At 38.1% G+C, this 22,681-nt stretch overlaps 1 protein-coding gene across 2 annotated transcripts in view; it reads right to left on the bottom strand.

Moving 5' to 3' along the window:
- LOC126819371 (neuropeptide receptor 15) overlaps positions 1-22,681 on the bottom strand; it is a 119,506-nt gene that overhangs the window by 21,362 nt on the left and 75,463 nt on the right. For both annotated transcript variants that reach the window (XM_050547381.2, XM_050547382.2), the window contains exon 2: positions 20,450-20,895. In XM_050547381.2, coding sequence (XP_050403338.1) covers positions 20,450-20,892 — 443 coding nt within the window. In that variant the 5' untranslated portion in view covers positions 20,893-20,895. The remainder of the gene's footprint in view (positions 1-20,449; positions 20,896-22,681) is intronic.

Below are 22,681 nucleotides of genomic sequence, written 5' to 3'. Positions count from 1 at the left end.
AAGCTGTCTAGTCGTTCAGATGGGACGAAAAACCGAGGTCCCGTGTACACATTGGCGTGCACGTAAAAGATCCCTTGGCAGTTGGAATTCGATATAAGAGTAGGCCGTAGTGCCGCTGTCCGGGCAACATTTCCCTCATAGCACACTGTATGGCGTATGCCCGTCTTCATTAGCCCAGGTTAGTATCATTAGTTAATTTTGTTCTCTTATACTTAGTATAATTCGTTATGCTTAAAATATCATTAGATATAACATTCCCTCTTTTACGTAGTATCATTAGATATAACATTCTCTCTTCATTATATATAACATTCTCTCTTTTACGTAGTATCATTAGATATAACATTCTCTCTTCATTATATATAACATTCTCTCCTTTACGTAGTATCATTAGATATAACATTCTCTCTTTTACGTAGTATCATTAGATATAACATTCTCTCTTAATTATATATAACATTCTCTCTTTTACGTAGTATCATTAGATATAATATCATTAGATATAACATTCTCTCTTTTACTTAAATATAACATCCTCTCTTTTACTTAGTATCATAAATTACATTTTTTTTATTTCGTATTAGTTGTTTACCATAATCATTAGTCCCAAAATGACCTAGTTTGTGTCGAGTGGACGTTAAACCCCATTCCTCTCTCTCTCTCTATCTCTTATCATAATCAATCAAACTGACATTCATAAATAATTCTAACCCTACCGGATATTTGTCGTTTGTTTTATCTGAGTTATGTCGTGCACAATCTCGCCATAAAGGATCATTTAGCACGCATCCACTATCACTGTGGATTATAATGGGTGAATGATATTATTGTTATGTATGTTTTTTAATACCCTATCAGCAAAATAAGTCGATTGACAAAAAAAAACATGCAGAATGTGTTATTTTACTTTAGAAAATGTATTTTCCAACGAATTTTCATTGCTTTTTTGACTTTCCATTAGTCAAACTACGGTCATTTCCATAGAAAACCGTTAAAAGAAAATGAGATGAACACATGGTATTACTCGTTCAAAAATGTACAGAATGCAACGGAATGAAATGGCCATATGTATGTTAATCAATATTCCCCATGATTTTTTGTTGGCTAGTTAGCTTTTCCATAGGCTTGATTAGCATGCTTTTCTCATATTAACAATAATATTGCCACCTAGCAGGATATCCAAAGGTATTTTTCTGCCATTAGCCATTTGGGGTAATAATTCGCTAGAGATAAACATTCGTAAAAAAAAGAAATAAATGCTAAGAATAAATATGCTGATTTTTTGGACATTAGATAAAAGGTTTATTAACTTCAATGAACAAGGATATTTATATTGTTCAGACCGTGTGGCATCCTAAATCATCTTCCCAAGCCATGATTTAAGACCACCGCTATAGTAATGTATGCCTACAGTAGAATCTGTATTAAGCAGCCACTCACTGCTAAAGACCCCTACCCGAGCGAATTATTGAAATACAATTTAACCATGTGTTAGTCCCGAAATGACCTAGTTTGTGTCGAGTGGACGTTAAACCCCATTTATCTCTCTCTCTCTCTCTCTCTCTCTCTCTCTCTCTCTATTAAGCAGCCACTCAAGGGAATTTTCATGACTGACCGCTAAACATGAGTGGTCTCTTAATAAAATCTCAGTGGGTTTTTTGTGCTGACATCAATGAAATATTACGCTTGGATGCATTGGAAGCAAACATCAATACTTTGCATCGGTAAATTGTGACGCATTCGATAATATTTATCCTTTTTTATGAAGAAAATCCATGAATTAATTTCATTTTATCAAAAAAGGACATGCACAATTAATATCCATCGCTAAATATGTCACCGATTTTCAGGGGGTGTAACTCTGTATGTAATATTACAGGAGGCGCTAAATGTCTGTTTAGCAAAAAAAGTGTCAATGGAAAAGAGATGATCGTGACAAAACACGGCTTCGTCGGTACTTTTAGTTTATTCAATCAGTATCAAATAATGTTTCGTTGCGTGTAAAAAAATGACCAAGGCTTGTCGTTTAATAAAACAAAAGATTAATTAACAGATAGTCCCGGGTTTAAAACAAAGAAACAAATAAGAGAAATAAAGAAAAAAATATCAAATTATAGTCGTTGTTGTTCTGTTGTGGTTCTTAGTGTTTAACATCCGCTTCCACCGAAGGTGATATCGCAGACAAGTTATTTTCATTATTTTAGGGCACGCGCAGTTGTCTTTCCTGTGGGAGGAAACCGGAATAAACCCACGAGGTTGAGAAGGCGCCCCTATCTCCAAACCACATACGTTAACACCAGGGATCCCAACCACAAGCGCAAGCCAGAGGTGACCGGCCAGCTAGAGGTCGAAACGTGACACTCTAGACCACCCCATAAATATTCGATAAAATGTAGCTTTTATAGTTCTCTCAAAAGAATACAGTCTAGTAATAATTCTGTTGAAATGATCACGCCAACATACGTAAATGTAATATTATTTGATTCGGATGTGAGAAGTTGATCAATTTTGGTTGCTTCTATCGGTACTTGAATGTGGTGCAGTGGTGGCTAAGTTAGTAATTACGCTGGCTCGCTAGTCTGGAGCTCGCAGGTTCGATCCCGACGGGATTTTCCGGTGTGGTTTCCATTCGTCAATGGTGCAGGTTGGGAGCCTGACAAGGAAAACTGTCTAGTCGATCGGATGGGAAATCCGAAGTCTCGTGTACAGATTGACGTGCAGGAAAAAGATCCTTTGGCAGTTGGAATTAGATATTAGAGTATGCCACAGCGAAGCTGTCCGGGCAAAATTTCCCTCATAGCACACTTTAGGGCGTATTCCCGTCATCATTAGCCCAGTCGGAGCAAAACAGTAGGACGTTAAACCCCATTTCACTTCATTTCAGATATTTGATTTCCCCTCATCCCTAGTAGTTGAAATATAACAATGGACTGATCTTTAAAACATTGCCAGGTGATATCTTGGAACTACAGAAGTTGTTCATGTGTCGCTTTTGAAAATAATTGACTAAAGAACAAATAACAAACACGGGTATATTAAATTCTACTGGTCATATTAATTAGATGAGGAAATTCAAACCGGTATTTTGTGTCAAATTAAATCCAGTAATGTCCGTTAGATGTCGTATTACCGGTATTCTTAAAAACATATACGATAATTTCACAGATCATGCTGCACTTTTATTAAAGTACAAGAGACACCATGGATGAAAGAACTTACGCAAAATGTCAAGCTTGTTTTTTAATAAGTCGATATCTCATGTATTTCAAACAAATTCAATATTAATATTAAAAAATAATTTACGTGAAGTGCATTTCATTAAACTATTCCATTGCTTGGTGATATTTTCCAGCTTGTACCACTGACATACTATAAACACGCTGAAATAACTCATAGGCAACACATTTTGCCGTCTGTCCGGGCAAATTTTCCTCATGGCACTGCATTGTGTGTGTAGACCTGAAGCATCTATAGCAAGGTGTTGGGGGGGGGGGCATTTGTGTGGAACCTTTTACCACAAGATATTGGATTTCTGAAAATAAATACATCCCACAAGATTTTCGAGTGGGCTTAGAAAAAAATGTTCTTCTCCGACCCCACAAGGTTTCCGACTTAGCATAATTCTGATAACAGTGTTTTGGGTCTGTGGTGTTTTTCACCACAAGAATTCCACAAGAAATTCCAAACGTCCCCAAACCTTGCCATGTTTAACATGAATCTCACCCATCCTTTACCAATAAAGGGGCGGGGGGTGGATGGCCGAATGGTTAGCACGTGCGCGCTGTATCATAGGGCCTGTCATTCAGTCAACTGGCGTGGTTTAGAAGCCCCGGTTTTACGTGACAAGGAGTAGGGTCGCCTGTTCAACCTCGTGGGTTTTCTACAGGTCCTCCGGTTTCCTCCCACTGCTAAAGACCCCTACGCGCAAGCGAATTGTTGAAATAAAATTAAACCATATGTTAGTCCCGAAATGACGTAGTCTGTGTCGAGTGGACGTTAAACCCCATTTCTCTCTCTCTCTTTACCAATAAAATCTAAAATATTATTTTTTACATAAAATGCAACCCCTTTAGACTGACATGAACTCCTCTGTTTTAGGAGTCATCAGTGGACTAGGACAATAACATCTATTTTCTACCCGACTACAGGGATGCGATTAAACCTAACGACTTTGCCAGATGTCTAATACATATGATGAATGAATAACTGAAATAATATTAACCTGTCAAAATTTATCACAAGGCGTTATTAATACCAAGAATTCATTACCTAAACCAGATGGTTGGTGTAAGGTTTATATTAGATTTCCAATAACTCGAGATAATAGCATCAGCTAACGTTCGAGCAATTTTAGGCGATTATTAAAGATAATAGAGCTCTCTGGCTCTAAGATTTGATACAAAAATCTGTAAATCTGGAATTAAGGTGTCGTTGTGATTGATCTTCGTATTTATAAACACTTAACTTTAACATTAATCACGGCGAAAGAGAGAGAGAGAGAGAGATGGGTTTAACGCGAGCTAGACTCTGATTGAGCTTTGCTACTTCGGACAAACCCTTTCGAGATATCAATGACCGAACCGCTGGTTGACTTCATTTGTTTAGCAGTCAATACAAATTGAATCTGTATTTTATCTTAAACTTGTTGTTAGAATTAACATATACTATTCAAAAAAAGTAGGGGATATTTGATTTTTAAGTGTTATTAAAGTCACCTAATGAAACTGACGAAGAAACAAATGACAAAATGAAATGAAGTTCACATTCATCGATTTATTCCAAATGATCGTTAGACTAAGTAAGGCACAGACTGACCATTATAAGGGTAAAATGATACCCGGGGTCAAACAGCAAAGTTACCACAGCATCACAACCAAATCAGTAACGGGTAAATCCTCCTCTGTTTGCCAAACAAGCATTGATCCGACGTGGCATACTCCTAATGAGACGTCTAAGGTCATTTTGGTCCAGATTGTCCCATTCCTGTTGCAACGCAGCAGCAAGTTCTTGGACATTGGCAGGACGTTGTTGACGTTGACGTAACCTCTGTCCAAGCATGTCCCAGACATGCTCGATGGGGGAGAGGTCGGGACTCAGTGCTGGCCATGGTAATGTGGTGATGTTCTGTTGTTGGAGGTAACCTGTAACGATCCTGGCCCTGTGACATCTTGCGTTGTCATCCTGGAAGATGAAACGGCGGCCATGACGTCGTGCGAACGGCACAACATGGACTGCCAAGATGTTGTCCCGGTAGTACTGGCCTGTAACACGCCCTGCAACAACATGTAAAGCCGTTCTTCCAGCAACAGTGATGCCTCCCTACACCATAACAGAACCACCCCCAAATCGATCATGTCTGATGACGTTAACGTCTTGGAAGCGCCCGTTTCGACGACGCCACACCCTCCTACGTCTGTCAAAAAAATTAACAGTGAACCTTGACTCATCTGAAAACATCACATTGCTCCAGCGTCGATTATTCCAGTGTTGACGATCCCTACACCAACGACGTCTTGCCTGAATGTGATTGATCTCTCAAACAAGGACGTCGGGCGCGAAGGTGACCCCTATGCAGTCGATTCCGAATCGTCTGGCCACTCACTCTCACACCAGTGTCTGTTTGAAGACGAGCGCTGATCTGATTTGCTGTGATGACACGATTTCTCATTGAGTTGTCGCCCTTGGTCGACCTGAGCGTGGTCTGTCCTGTACAGATTGTGTATCACGATATCTGGACCATAGCCTGCTTATGACAGACTGAGAAACATTCATCGTCCGCGCCACAACCGCCTGTGTTGTGCCGATCTGTAGCATGCCAAGGGCACGTAACCTTTCATTTTGGGTAAGCCGACGCATATCTAAATTTGTTTTCTGGTCACTAAAACAATTAAACTGATGTTTCCACCCTGGAATTCAATGCCACAATGACTGTAACATTCAAAGTCAGAGTCGTGCAAATCTTGGGTTGGACCCCCATGATGATCCCAAGCATCACCTGCATTCCATGCGGTAGCTATTGGTGCGTTTGGGCGTCACATGTAACTGGAAATGTTTCTTCTGTTAGGTTCTATAGTGACTTTTTTCGTAGTCATTTGCATATTTTAGTATTATGCCCCCAAAATCAAATATCCCCTACTTTTTTTGAATAGTATACTAACAGATAGAAATGTTCTGTGTTCGGATGACCCAGTAATGTATATATTTTTTTAAACCCAGCGGTTGCCAGGCAGGATACGCCCACATTTTGCAAGAAATGGACAGAGAACAAGCTAAACAAAAATGCGATTTTTGTAAAATCAGGGGCTATAGTCAAGTTATGCATGAATATCGAAAGGAACCAAGATATTTTAGATATAAGAATATATTTTACGTTTTATCAATATCTGATAAAAACTGTCACTTCTAGAGGGTCCACAACCTTGGTATTACATACTTTTACACTATTTGCGTACAAGTAGCAGCATCTTGTCAAGCAGTTTCTGTCAGATTTTCACGAGATTTTATCTCAACCATCATTAGTGTGTAACGGTGATATATTTAAACAGTTAAATAAAAATCAGATAAAAATTGTGACATCTAGAGGTTCTACAAGCTTAAAACGTAATATTTCGTACAATTTAGGAGTCATAATCCAGGATGTTACGTCCGATACACGCCAATTTCGAACGGAACCAAGATCTTTGGGAGATAGGACGAACCTAGATCCTTGGGTTATAAACACACATTACAAGTTTCATTAAAATCAAATAACAATTGTGATTCTAGATGGTCAACAACCTTGGTATTACATACTTTTAGACTATTTGCGTTCGACATTTTCGGTCAGATTTTTATGAAATACAAACTCAACCTACATTAAGCTGTAACGGTGATATATTTAAACGGTTTTTAAAATTGAATCCAAATTGTGAAGGTATTATAAGCAAGCATTTCTTGTAGAATATATTTCCATGATTTTCATTCATAAATAATATTAATCATTTTATTACATACTGAATATTGTCATCTATATTCTAAATTAAATGTAGACCATAAATGTAACGGCTATATTCAGACAATAACCTCCTGCACTTTTTGCATTATAATTGTCTCGTCGTTTTAATGATTTAGTATTTAACTAAACTCCTTCTACACCTATATCAATTGTCTTTATAAATCTAGCATTTAATTAACTGTTTAGTTCAAGTCACTAGAGGCAACATTTTAATGATCTTTTATTGGGTAAACTAACTAAACTTAAAACTAATAGAGATTAGTGTCTTAACAACAATGTCATATAAATTCGATTAAATTTTCATTATAGAGATATTATTTTTATCCGAAAGAATGCATATCGTCTTGATTATTCTTTTTTAGTTATAAATTGGTTTTAATGTTGTTGCTGATCAAATAAATTCATATCCAGGTTATATTGTTGTTAGTTAGTTGTATTTTACGTCCGCTTCCACCGAGGTGATATCGCAGGTTATACAGCTGTGCCTGGTTTTATGGAAGCAACCCACTAGGTTACAGTATACAAGATTAAAACGTGATTTACAGAACAATCAGACGCCATAATACAGGAAATTACGTTCTAATATGCGTGATGTTTTTAAAAGGAACCAAGATCGTTGTGATATAAACATAAATTTAAAGTTTCATCCAAATTGGATCAATGACATAATTTTACACTATTTGCGCTCGAGGAGCAGCCATTTTGTGCTGCAATGTCGGTCTGATTTTCACGAAATTCGAACTCAACCCCCAGTATAGTGTAACGGTGATATATTTTAACGTTTTGTTGTAAATCGGATAAAAATTGTGATCTCTAGATTTGCCACTCGCTAAAAACAGTAAGGGGCCATAATCCAGGAAGTTACGGCCCAATCTGTGAGAAAGGATCCGAGACCTTTGGCTTATAACCATACATTTTAAGTTAAGTTTCATCAAAATCGGATAAAAAAAATGTGACCTCTAGAGTTTCCACAAGCTAAAAACGTAATCCACGAAGTGACGGTCCGATACATGCCAATTTCGAAAGGAACCAAGATCTCTAGGAGATATATTTCAAGTTTAGTTAAAATCGGATAGATCAAAACTGTCCACAAACAATATGTGAACGGACGGACGGACAGGGGCGATGGCAATATACGTCCACATGTAAATGTGGGCGTATAGAAATAACCAGTATTTTATTCACTATATCTGAATTGGATTGGGGAACAGGATCACCCTATACATTGTATGTAAAAGTGTCTATAGCTGTGCACTGAATTTTAATCAAAGATGTCTGGTTTAGTTTCGTACTTTCGTAAAGATTGTTAGTCAATATCGGATTCATAGAAACGGTTTTAGTTGTGTGTGTTTTCCTATATCCCGAGCTCTGTGGGTTCGATCCCAACAAATGTACGTGACCAGTAGTAGGGTCACCTGCCGAACCACGTGGGATTTTCACTGCGTTCCCCAGTTTCCTCCACTATAAAAGACCCCTACACGCGTTAGGGAATTACCGAAATAAAATTGTACCATATGCAATTCCCGAAATGACCTAATTTGTGTTGAGTAGACGTTTAACTCTCTCCGTGTCCGAAAGTGATACCGTGGAAATGTTTTGTTGTGTTACGCGACAACGCGCATCTATCTCCGAGCCAACAAAAATGTTCGCACCTTGGATTGAAAACCACGACCGCAAGCCAAAGGTGACCGACCAGATAAAGCTCGGAGTAAGACACCAGGACACCCCAAACTCCCTAGGTATCAGATAATTAAATCACTATTAACAACTGAATTGCTACGAGTTGTGTAAACCTTTAAGTTTGAGCGAACATCTAATGCATTGGGAAAATCGCCTATTTTAATGAATTTTCGGCATGAGGCGAAGAGGGGATGTACTCTATTGTTAGTTCGTAGGAGGATAAATTCTGTTGATTTTTGAATTTGGTGGGAAGCATTGGGATCAGAGAAGCTGAATCCTGTTGATGTTAGAGCTTGTAAATACGATAAAGATAAGATTACTTGAAGGTATGGTGAATCCTTATTAAATCTGGCCAAGTTTTCCTTTTGGACAAGCTGCTTTCTTTTCCTATCTATTTTTCAACACAGCTGCTTTATGTTCACCCAGCTATGATCACTTCCTTTCAATAAATTGAAACAATTTGTGTTTTCCAGAAAATTAATATGCGTCTTTCTGAACAACCCATTTACATTTCATAATTATCCTGCTATAATTCTAGCCCCTAACGTACTAAAAAAAAAAGTGTGAGTGGGTGGTGATAATATACAACTCCATCAAAATGCATGCCTCAAATTAAAATTCTCTATAGTTCTTTGGTTGCCCTTACTTGACTTGAGGTCTTAGACTGTAGAGTTTAAATTCTCTGATATGAATAAGTCAAAGTGTCGGGAAAATATAAACCAGAAATATTTAAATGGAATTAGTGAAATTAAAAGCTGTCACTTCAGACAGTGACCTAAATATCTTTAACTCATGCCGATAGTCGGCGCCTGGTGGTGTGAACTTGTCGCACTTAATTTAGCTTTAACACACGATTCGTTATATAATAAAATTATCTAGTGTTTGGTCAGTGGTTTAGATGAATGGATGCCAGTGATAACATAATAACACACAGGCTTATAAAATACAGGAGAAAGACTGACTGGAAGATATTAAATGACTGATCTGGATTTCGTGGACGTAGAATAATTGAACACTCGTCCTTCAATCCAATAAGCCCTTTTTCTCATCTTGTCAGCCATTGAGTCTTTTAATGAAAAGAAGTGACTAGATAGAGCTCTTGAAGGATCAACGCCGTGTTTTATTATAGCTGAAGAAAACGTTCCACGCAATTTATGCCGTATGAAATCCTTTATTAAGGAAACCTATCGTCTCCTGAGTTTATTTTTTACAGCGATTTTCATTTGGAAAATAGGATGGGCAAATTTCTATGACAATAAAAAAAAACACCAATCGAAGAAATAAGATACCACCCTATCTCGGCTCAAGATAGGCTTTGGTGTTATATTGGCACTATTTTAATAAAAAAAAATTACCTCCCACACTAGCCGGAAACGCAATAGAGAATACAATAATACGTTGTTACTATTTAGGGGGAATATAAAGACGAGATAAAATACCGCGAAATCCCCTGTTTTGCATTAGCCACATTAATGCCTAACAATGCGTGCATTAGTGTATAACATATGCCCACTGATTCATCAAGGTAAAGAATGTCCTGTATATGTCTTATCAAATTATGACTCCATTGTCCTATAGCTTTGATGACATGCCAATAAAAAAAACCTGAACGAAGCTTGAGATATTTCCATCGACAGTATAATTCCCTTGGTTAATAGCAGAAGATGTAAGAGATTTCTTACTTTGCCTCCCCCGACAACTAGCAATTCAATTCTAGCTAATCTATTTTACATCTTGAAAGTTAAAGGTCGTTTTCTTCACAGTGTTTTGCCACTCTCTTGCCTTAAGCTCATCCAATAAGCTATCATTTTCAATGAAAACAAGATTAAATGACAATTTAGTCTAGAAAGGAGAAGTGTAAAGCAAATTCCTGAGGGGGGAATGTAATCGGATTTTTTCACATTGACCATTGATTGTTAAACTCTATAGCAACTGCTTAATCAAAGAACTCGGTTAATAAAGGAAACACACTTTGATTTCTGGGTTTATCAGTAGATAAAAAGATTGAAAGGGCCTATAAAGAATTCCGATCTCATGTTACAAAAAAAGGACTTTGGTATAAAAAAAGTACAATCTAAAATAAATATATATACTCTTTTCGTCATCCGACTTCATTAGCACAGTTCGAAGCAGAACAGTAGGTTAAACCCACCCTATTTCATTTATTTTCATCACGAAATGAAATGATATCAAATGGGGTTTAACGTCCTACTGTTCTGCTCCGAACTGGGCTAATGAAGACGGACATACGCCATACAGTGTGCTATGAGGGAAATTTTGACCGGACAGCTGCACTACAGCCTACTCATGTAATAAATTCCAACTGTCAAGGGATCTTTTACGTGCACGCCAAAGTGTACACGGGAACTCGGTTTTTCGTCCCATCTGAACGACTAGATAGCCGTCTTTGTCAGGTCCTGCATCACTGACAATGGGTGTATTGTTAGATGCGGGTTTCCTGGATAATTACGGTGTTTGTCGGAGTGTTTGGAATTTATTTGTGGACATGGAACATGCAAAAGGTTTTTTTTTCTATTAATATTTAGGACCGGATAAATTCGCAAGTGGTATAATTGACAATGTATCTGAAAATTAAGGGACTATATCCCGATTTGAACAAAGTCTCAAAAAAAAAGTCCGAGTACGTATGTAATTTAAGAGCCAAAATATAAAGGAATTGGGTATTTAACCTGCCTCAAAATTTCAGCTTAAAATATTGAGTCGTTTGGACGTGAACGTCAAAACTGCTTATCCGGGCACTTAATCCGTCAACGATTTCGGTTCAATTTTTTCATTGAGTGACCTGATAATCTATTTCCGTTCCTTGAGGGGTCTATACGAAAGATAAATGTCACCTACACATTATTTTTATAAAATAAAAGTCTGGTTTTATCAAGACACCGCATAATACAGCTGTGGCCACCACCGGTCTCCATTTCCAGATGAAGACTGGCGGCTTTAAGTTGTTTGAAAACGTATCACAAATATTGAGTTAGTTGCTCGACTCTTAAGTTGAGGATTTTAAGGGATTTTAACACAAAATTAAGCAGTTTTATTCTCCCAAATATTATCGGGATTGGCCCTTTAATGGAAACGAATTAGTTTCTTACTCGCTTTGCTAGACTGGCCAGTCACTTCACGACTGGCGTTTTACGGCAGGTCAATTAGATGGATGCAGACATAAAGCTGAGAGAGATAAACTGAACTCAGAGGTGAGGCCAACAAGCGGGAAAATCACCATACTAGGGTTGACTGAAATGTAGTTCACGTTCTTTTTTATACTAAGATTGAACTTGTTTGTAATATGTGAGAATTCGTCGTACTTTAAAAGGGAGACAATTTGCATATGTTCTGCCTTTGATGTAATAATTAGCAACTTGGCAGGAACCATTTTATCCCAATCCGTCTGGGGATGATAGCAGATAACAAGCGTGTAACACAATAAACAGACAAAACACCCACTTTTCCTTTTGTGTTTTCAGAAGATAATTTAATATTGACTATTGATGGATCCTTTATTCTTTGGAATTACAAAATATGGGTAACAGGGGTCTTAAACATCAATATGCCGACATTTTGTAGCTTTTGGGCATAGTCCTCGTTCATGTCGAGCTTGATCCTTGTTAAAAATGATTTATCAAAGGAGATTATGTAACGTATTGAGTTAAACATGCTAAATGCTGGAGGGTGTTGTATCTAGTAATTCAACATTCGCCATCAAGGGAATAAAAGACAATGGGGTTTAACTTCCTTGTGTTCTATGCCAGGCCAGATAATGAAGACGGGCATACGCTATGAGGGTAATTTTGCCAGACAGCGGATTTACGGTCAAAGATACTTTTATGTCTACACGCTATTCCGTGCCATACCCTTAGTCCTCCAACACTGACAGAAACAGCTATGGCTGCAATTGCCAAGGACCAGCACCATGCTCGCTGATTCACCAAAACCCCGTCCCGTTAGAAGAACAGTGTCCACTCAATTGTAATTGATAATGTTAAGTCTCCATTATCCATTTTTAAATTAAATCATGACCGAACCGTTCTAATCTACTTAGAATCGGGGCAATCCGATGGTATCGAGAGTTGATTAAGTTCTTGTCGTGTTAATAATTTGTATAACATTTAAGACCTAAAGAAAGACGTGCAATAGGCAGATTTAGCTCTTACATGGTCCCCGTTTAATTGTATAGTGTAATGCCTTTGGTGGTCTAACCTTCCCAGCTTTAATTTTTGTTAGTAAACGTTGCTATATCGTTATTTCCTTTATTATTATAAATACAGATTCATACACCTGGGCATTTAATAGGCTTAGTACCGTTTCCAGGACAATCCGTATAATAGTTGGACGCGTGCAGTTTTATATTTATGATACATGGTGTTTCCGATATTAAATAGTTTCAAGGCTAAGTCATGAGTGTATTTATTACCGACGATTCTTACTTTTGCAATAATATTTATAAAAGACGTCTTGGCGCAATATATCGAGCGTCCATCTTTATAATTCTATTTATATAATTCTAAAATGGCAGTTAGCTTAAAATGGCAGTTCGCTTAACTGACAAGTCATTGTGTCACTGTAGTCTAAATATATCTGATACAATCAAAATCGACTTGCAAACACAATACATCCGTAATCAATAAAATTTGGATTTGTTATTAAAGCGACATTATCACTCTTATCGAGAACGAACTGTAATTATTTTTGAATAAGGTTTGAGGACAGTTAAAACGACTACAGGTATGGATGGACAGGTATGTCCATATTGTAGCACACATTCTAATGTGAATGTCTATATGTTAATCCAAAAATGACAGTTTGTGTCGACGTTATCTCTCTCTCTCTCGGCTTTTTAAGTCAATAGCGCATGAAATAAAATACGATATATTATTTTGTGTCCAGTGGACGTTAAACACCATTTCGTCCCCTCTCCAAGCCTGTAAGGGATATAAAGCCGCATTTAGGAACTACTTTTTAATGTGAAAGCATTAGATTCACCCAAGCCATGTTTGACTCCCCCCCTGCATTGCATGTGTAAGAATTTGTTCCGTCCACAAGTCAGGTCTTTGAGAGCAAAGTTTGTTACATTTCTTCCTGCCCCTTTCATCGACACCTTTACAGATTAGAGGTTGTATAAATTTGGTTTTGTTGGAGGGGTTGTGTGGAACGCACCCCAAGGAAAAACCTACTTGTCTAATAGTATGCCTAGTTATAGTTCAGCTCTGAACGTTGGCCTCATACGCCCAGGAACCTGCCTATTGACACCTTGTCGAAAAAATCCAGTAAATCTTACTGGGCAACGTTTAACTGCTAAACGATAGCGTGTCAAGTCCCTGTGAATGCCTGTACAATGTAAAGGAACATTATAGTGAGTCAGTATGTGCAACACAGCATGCTTTTAAAAATACGTCCCCTTCTACCAAACAGCTTGGCAGATGTCATTGCAATCTAAATATAAGGTAACGCACAAATTTACGTAACTCGGCCATATATGACGAAACGAAATTTAGGTAAGCTGAACAGCCCAGTTATTGCTACTGCCATAACGAAAACCGCCCTTGGAATATCATTCTGATCAAAATCAGATATTAATTTCGTTTTTACAGTACATCTGATATACAATTATCTCGTTATGTAATGGCATAATCAAATTGTCTGCATGGTATCCGTGAGTTCATTTTATGTTAATTGTTGAAAGTTTATTGTTAAGTTTGACATCATGGAGCTTGAGTTTTTGTATTACTAGTTCAGAGAAATCAGAAAAAATAAACAAACAAAATTGTAATTTAATTCGATTAGATTGGACACCTAGATTAGTTATTATTTCGTCGCTTCATATATTTGTTATCATTTCGTCACCTCCTATATTAGTCATCATTTCGTCACTTCCTATATGCGTTGTAATTTCGTCACTTCCTATATGCGTTGTAATTTCGTCACTTCCTATATGTGTTGTCATTTCCTCTGTTAGCCATTACTAATTGAGATGTCACGTGAATGCTTCATATTGCTTTTGTCTTTAGCCATCCTCAACACAAGTGTTCAACTCACCAGTTATCAACATTAAAAGGAAATGAAAATAAGGACCTTGAAAATAGACTTGCTCTGAGACACCTCGCCAAAGTCAAAACAAGTGCCTAGCAGATCTTAACAAGAGCAGTGATAATTAAAAGTATATTCTAGATTATAGATGCGGTAAAAGTACAAAAAAAATACTATTCAATTGTAAGCAAGGCCGCGTCGCCGGCAGTATTAGAAGAAATACAATGAAGGATCTAATAAATCTGAGATTATGGTTTTAATATCTATTGTCTGTTTGTCTTAATAACGTGGCTTGTTGAAAGGGCGTGGGAGATAATGACTGTACTAGTGATTATGTATTGTTCTAGATATATTATGAATTAACACACCACAAGAATGAAATAGATGTATACTTTTTAACTCAATAGTCCATGTTCATACATGCAACGAAACATTATCACCAAGTCACGAGAAGAAATCCGGAAGGGAAGTTCCATGGCTCCAAGCAATAAAAGGCCAAGACAGAGAGACAAGACGTGGTAGTGGGGGGCGGGGCGTCCAACAACTATGTCATTTGGGGACTTATGGATTCAATTATATAACAATAATTCGCTAACACATAGAGGTCTTTAGCAGTGGGGGAAAACCAGAGATAGGAATCGAACAAACATTACTTGACTCATGGATATGCCTTTTGATCGAAAACGCTCGCGTAAGACCATTCGCCCACACCCCCACACTCCAAGTACCCAGTCGTGATGAGTGTATGTAATTGCTTTGTGACGTCATCAGTAAATGGATCGGTAACTGAGATAGACGCTGGTGCTTATCAAACTAATTTGATGTCGAAAAGATGTAAAGGACAATATTGGTATCAGTCATTATCACATATTGATAGAACTAATTAAACACGTTCCAAATATAATTTTAACACAGAGATTATTGCTACGATAGCTGAGTAATACAGGTTTCCTGAATCGGAAGTGGCGAACGCCAAAGGAAAACACGAGGCATCCCTCTATATATAGTTGTTGTGTGAGACTGTGAGAGGATATCTAACAATTCATGAAAAGAATTGACTGCCACTAGATAAGAGAACAAGAAAGAAAAACAGAAAAAATCCGCGGATTAACATGTTTTTATAAGATATAGAATGAATATAAACAAGGGAATGTACGGACTATTTCTATTTTTCATGTGTTCTCTTATCTAATGACATTCAATTACTTGAATTGTCAGGTATCCTCTTACAGTCCCGTATAACAACTTTTGGTCTTCGAAGGAATTATTCGTGAGCAGAAATTCGGCCGTGTATCTGTTATCAGTCGTCACATCAGTCAGTTATATAGACTCATGACTCAGGAAACATGTATTACTCAGCTATCGTAGCAATTATCTCTGTGTTAAAATTATATTTGGAATGTGTTTAACCAGCTCTATCACGTAATGTGATAATGACTGGCACCAAGATTGTCCTTTAACTATGGTGGCTGTTAGCGGCCATTCAAATGAATCTAAATCGTCGCCTTGTGAAGAAGGCGACAAGTCGACGAAATCAACCCGCCGACACGACAAAATAACCCGACGATCGTCGCCTTCATTTTGTCGTGTCGGCGGGTTGATTTCGTCGACTTGTCGACTTCGACTTATTCACAACCCGACAAGGCGACAAGTCGCCGCACGACGAAATCAACCCGCCGACACGACAAAATGAAGGCGACGATCGTCGGGTTATTTTGTCGTGTCGGCGGGTTGATTTCGTCGACTTGTCGCCTTCGACTTATTCACAACCGACAAGGCGACAAGTCGACGAAATACAATTATTTCGACTTGTCGTGCGGCGACTTGTCGCCTCGGAAGTTAATTTGTGCGCATGCAAGTTATCCAATCAGCAAATGCGCATACTCGAGTTTGACAAGTCGACAAGTCGACGAAATCAACCCGCCGACACGACAAAATGAAGGCGACGATCGTCGGGTTATTTTGTCGTGTCGGCGGGTTGATTTCGTCGACTTGTCGACTTGTCGCCTTCTTCACAAGGCGACGATTTAGATTCATTTGAATGGCCGCTAACAGCCACCATATTTAACTGTTTTAAACGAATCGAGTCATTGAGTTTGTTTATTGACGGACATGAAATATGTGTTAAGTCTGAAATATGTTTCTGGATTGCACGATGTTCGCTACAACAATCTACGGAACTTGTACACATGCCTAAGTATACAATCGCTCTTTTAGCAGCGAGTCAATCTGTCTCCTATCGGGTACATGTATGGCGACGCTGGTACCAAAATGGAATTCTACAGTTTGTGTATAACCAGGGGCGCCGCGGTCGTTCGGTGAGTTACTAGGAGGTAACAGGTTCGTTTCCGGTGTTTGCCGAGAGATGACCTCGTATTTTGTTGGGGGGGGGGGGGCCTTGTCAGCGATGCAGGACTGAGGGGCGGACAAGGAAAACTGTTCAGTTGTTCGGATCAAATAGAACAGCCGCGGTCCCGTGTACGCAAAAGAACCCTTGACAAAAGGAATTAGAAAGACGGAGTTGACTGTCGTGCATTTGTCCGGGAAAAAGTACCCTCAAATCGCACTGCGTGGCGTGTGAGCCTTGTTAGATCTCCGTTCTACACCACTGACAAGGAGGGGGGGGGGCACGCCGGAAAATGTCGAGGAACTCAGAGCCGGTAATGGTTTCGATGTCATCCTTATATTCGACAAAGAGAATAGAATCCCCTAGGCTTTCTTAATATTTCATGTTTCCTCTTACCGCTAAAGACACATACATCTGCACAAGCAATAAATTAAAATACAAATGGAGGATCATGTTTGTCCTAAAATGACCTGACAAATGGACGTTAATCCCCATTTCTTTCGATAATGGATTCAATTTAATATGCACTATAAATGACTTCCCTTTAATGGAATCTAAATAACGATTTCGCTATATAATGGTATTAATTTGAATATAAATGACACTAACAACTACCAAATTATCATCCTTAATTAAATTACTTTATAAGTATCGGTTACTAATATAAAATAATTGTGGATTATTTCTCGTTATAATGATCCGTGTATTTGTTTTTTTAAATTGTAATAATTTTGATAGATAATCACATATTAATAATACATGCGTATAATGCCCAACGAAGTGTTCATTCAGTACTGAATGAGTCAATTTAAACCACCTATGATTGGATTGAATGAGAGATATCGTTTTTTAAATGAGATTTACACGATAAATAGGGAAACTAATCAGGTGCTTTCCTCTGGTAAAGGAGGTTCAATTGCTCTAAGCCAATTATATAAACGACCTTTTAAATCGATATGGATAACTTTAAACGATGGAGCTGTCGGTATTTCTAAAAACGTCCGGGCTAAACTGGTGATTGAAAAGCTAACTTGAATAGATTACGCAGGAAACGCCGGATGACTTGAATGGCACAGAACGACTGGAGAAAAACATGTACTGTTGAAACTCTAACATAATCCTTTTCAACTAATCTCAAAACTTAAATGGTTTAGGGAAATGCAGCAAGGGTCTTTCAGTTTGAATTTGAGAGAACAAATGCTAAAGAAGAATAATCAGTTATCAACATCTCATGCCCTTTGACGTTAATGGGATAATTCATTTGTGAGTTATTGGTAATCTACAAGCCACTACTATGACAAATAAAACAACTGTATAGGAACACGTAATCTCTGTGTTATTTGTGATCAAGAATCTACTCATCAAATAGCAAGACAGTGGTAATGTGAACACCTTCCTTAACTACTGTAAAAAAAAATCACTGGCCTTTAAGGTGTGACATTACATCATTTGGCGTCAGTTACACGTGCTCTGTCGTCGTCAGACGTATATAATAATTGTCGCCTTTTACTTAAGGTACGCCCCCGTCTACTATTTATGTACCTATTCACACAACCTAATAAACCATCTTCATTAGCCCAATCGGAACAGAACATGAACTCGTCCAAATGTCATTCATTATATTTCAAAACTATATAGTTATATGGGACAACAATCACTGGTTTATTATACACAAGCACGACGTTTCGATAAGTATTCTCTTATCGTTATCAAGCACAATTTGATAACGATAAGAGAATACTTATCGAAACGTCGTGCTTGTGTATAATAAACCAGTGATTGTTGTCCCATATAACTGTATAGTTTTGTTATGTTTCCAATTGCTAAATGCCACTAAAGGATTATATTCATTATATTTGGCGACCAAGCGAATATTTACTGTTGATCTGTTTGCCAGCTATTGTATGGCACCTGGTTATTGCCAGCACGCGGATCACGGTGGGTAAGTGGGCTGGAGGTCGAGTCTTCGATCCCTGCATTGGCCGAGAAAGTTCGTCCAGATTTTCCGGCGTGGTTCCCCATTGTCAGTGATGCAGGACGGAGGGCCTGACAGGGAAAGCGGTCTAGTCGTTCTGATGGGACAAAACACCGAGGTATCGTGTAGACATTGGCGTGCACGGGAGGGAGAGAAATGGGGTTTAACGTCCACTCGACACAAACTAGGTCATTTCGGGACTAACATATGGTTTATTTTTTTATTTCAATAATTCGTTTGCGCGTAGGGGTCTTTAGCAGTGGGAGGAAACCCACGAGGTTGGACAGGCGACCCTACTCCTTGTCACGTACAACCGGGAATCGAAACCCCGCCAGTTGACGCAATGACAGACCGTATGATACAGCGCGCGCGTGCTAACCATTCGGTCATCCAATCCCCTCTGGCGTGCACGTAAAATATTCCTTGACACTTGGAATTCGATATAAGAGTAGGCCGTAGTGCCGGTGTCCTGACAAAATTTTCCTCATAGCACACTGTATGGCGTATGCCCGTCTTCATTAGCCCAGTTCGGAGCAGAACGTTAAACCCAATTTCATTTCATTTCTATTGCCAGCACTCACCCATCTCCATTACAAACTACAACTACAGTGTTTCTTACAATTATTAAAGCATTCTAAAAACTAAGAAACTATATGCCCAGTTCTAGATGTATGGGGTGAGAGTTCAGAATGTATCCTGAACGGTCTAGATCTGCTCCGAAGAAATTTATATAATTAGTAAAAGGCATAAATATAGCTGTGTGTACAAAAGGAAAGTTTCATAAAAATATGTTGAACCGTTTAAGAGATATGATCCGGAAACCACCAAGAGAGACTTACCCCCCCACCCCCGATAGATCTAGACAAATACAGGGGCTAGGCTATTTCACTGATAGGACCCCCCTCCCAATCTACCTCTACAACTAGAGAAATGGGAAAGTGTGTTTTAAACATCCTTGAGCAAAATAGGTGTGATTAAGGATGTTTTCGACTTCAGTGTGTGTTAGAAACGCTTATGCCAGTGTCAGAATGTTTATACAATTGAGCGGAAAGCACTCTAGAGAAGCCATAAGCTTCAGACTGTCAAGTCTATAGGAAAATGTTGACTATTCTCAATGTGTCCACGCCTTAGCCGTTCCCTTAAAATCTGTTAAACTCTAATCTATATTTCGGTTGTACGTGACAAGGAGTAGGGTCGCCTGTCCAACCTCGTGGGTTTTCTATGGGTTCTCCGGTTTCCTCCCACTGCTAAAGACCCCTACGCGCAAGCGAATTATTGAAATAAAATTAAGCCATATGTTAGTCCCGAAATGACCTAGTTTGTGTCGAGTGGACGCTAAACCCCATTTCTCTCTCTCTAATCTATATTTCAAAGAGTGGTGGTATGGAGTACTATGAAGATTGAAACTTACCTTTCTATACAAACTGACACAAGTGACATGACGGAAGCATACAAAGACACAACAAGAGTAAATCGGTTAAATTTGCACAGGCCACCGCCTAATATCCATCCGCGGTTCATTATAAACTGAACTAGTTCTGGAATACCAAAAGCCATGATAAAGAAGTCGGCAATAGCGAGGTTCATAATAAAGATGTTAGTCACAGATTGTCTCATCTTGCGATCAGCTAAAATAACAAATATTACCAAGCCATTTCCCACGATACCGACCAACACTATTGCACTAAATAGTATGGACAATCCTATGATTGCGCCGAGGTCTGCTTGAGGTGGAGGCATAGGTGTCCTTTCCAGCATGGATCGGGTAGTGCCGTTAGTATCATTATACTCCGCCAGTATACTGGACAGAACCAGCGATTCCGGTGTTACATTAGACATACTCATTGTCTTCATACCCTGAAAGTAAATATATTCAATAAATTAATCCAGATTTAGTTTTACTTGCTTTTCCTGGACGATGTAATCATAGTTACAGCGGTACAAAATCCAGATATGAATCATGTGGAATATCAGTTTCCAAAAAAGTAATATCATAGTATTCATTTTATTGTCAACATGCAAAATCTGTCGATATATTTGTAGACAAATCTGTGATAATACTGGGTGTAACAACAGTACGACGTCCCCATTATCACATATTCGCATACTTTAGCTTAAGCCAGAACAGCGGTAATAAAATGATACATAGACAATGTACTACCAGAATTAATATTTCGTTAAAACGAATTATTATTTCAGTTAATAACGAATTAGTTATTTCGTTTAAACGAAATATTTTTTTTTTCGTTTAAACGAAATATTAATTAATTCGTTATAACGATATAATATTTCGCCATAGTGAATTCTGCGAATTCCTACCTTAGAGTCGTATATATAATTAGCTGAATGTTTTACGATTGTTTAAAAGTGAGAAAGACAAAACATTGTACGCCCCCAGAACCGCGTGGGCTACGCTAAAATGGAATAAAGTTACTGAGATTTCTACGAAAATCCGTCATTAGGCGTGAAGGTATATAATAAGCAAATCTAAATGTTAATGATGGTAGACTTGTCGAGATTAGACAAATGATAAGGAGTAGAATATATATTATAAGTGATAGTAAGTATTCTATGATGTCGGCTTCAGCTTGTAATCATCATTTTTATATAAAGCCTCAGAATCCTTTTCTTGTAATGCACATATGATTACATTATCCATTAACTGCAATTGGTGGAGAACCCCTTGTGGTGCAGGAGATATATATATATATATATATATATATATAATAGAAAAATCATCCAATGCTGATCATTATTAGTGGCAACGTATACTCCACCTACAGCAAAGCGACCCGCGCTGTCCATAACGGTTTAGATAGTGCTTTCCATCAATTATCTGTCAGAAATCAATAGGAATCGTTATTTTAAGGATGTGAACCACTCTACAATGTGGGCGTTAAAAATATTCATTTTTATTTACTGAATTGATGGAGATGTATTTTCCTACATGCGCGAGAAATTTCAACCCCCGTGTTCACATCGATGCTTATTTTCTTTCAAGTTAAATGAACAAATCCTTCGTTATTTCTTTATACGAATTAACATGAACTTCAAGATAAAACCTACCAGCCCTCTAACACGAATTATTTTATATAAGTAATGAAATGAAATGTGGTATAACGTCCTGCGGTTCTGCTCCGACAGGCCTAATAAAGCCGGGCACACACCATATAGTGTGCTATAAGGGAAATTTTGACTGGACAACGGCGCTATATCGGATTAAAACTGCGAGGGGATATTTTACGTGTATGCCAAAGTGTACACAGGACCTCGGTTTTTTGTCCTATCCCAACGACTATACCTTTTCCCTCGTCCAGTATCAATCTTATATAAGAGATTCGGAATAACGTGTCCCTTACACAAATAAAGTGACGACACCACCCACATGATTCCAATTGTGAAGGGATCTTTTACGTGTAGGCCAAAGTGTACACAGGACCTCGGATTTTTGTCCTATCCCAACGACTATACATTGACCCTCGTCGGGCACCAATCTTATATAAGAGATTCGGAAGAACGTGTATGTATATAAGATAAAATAGCGATATATTGAATTACCATCTACCTTTTTATCCAGAAAGAACCTATTAAAGGAGCTAAATCTCTATTCTTTGGCAAAGTAGAAATGGACACAAATGGATCA

The sequence above is a fragment of the Patella vulgata genome, chromosome 4 (assembly GCF_932274485.2).
Source record: "Patella vulgata chromosome 4, xgPatVulg1.2, whole genome shotgun sequence".
Classification (NCBI taxonomy): Eukaryota; Metazoa; Mollusca; class Gastropoda; family Patellidae; genus Patella; species Patella vulgata.
This window is presented reverse-complemented; position numbering and strand designations above follow the sequence as displayed.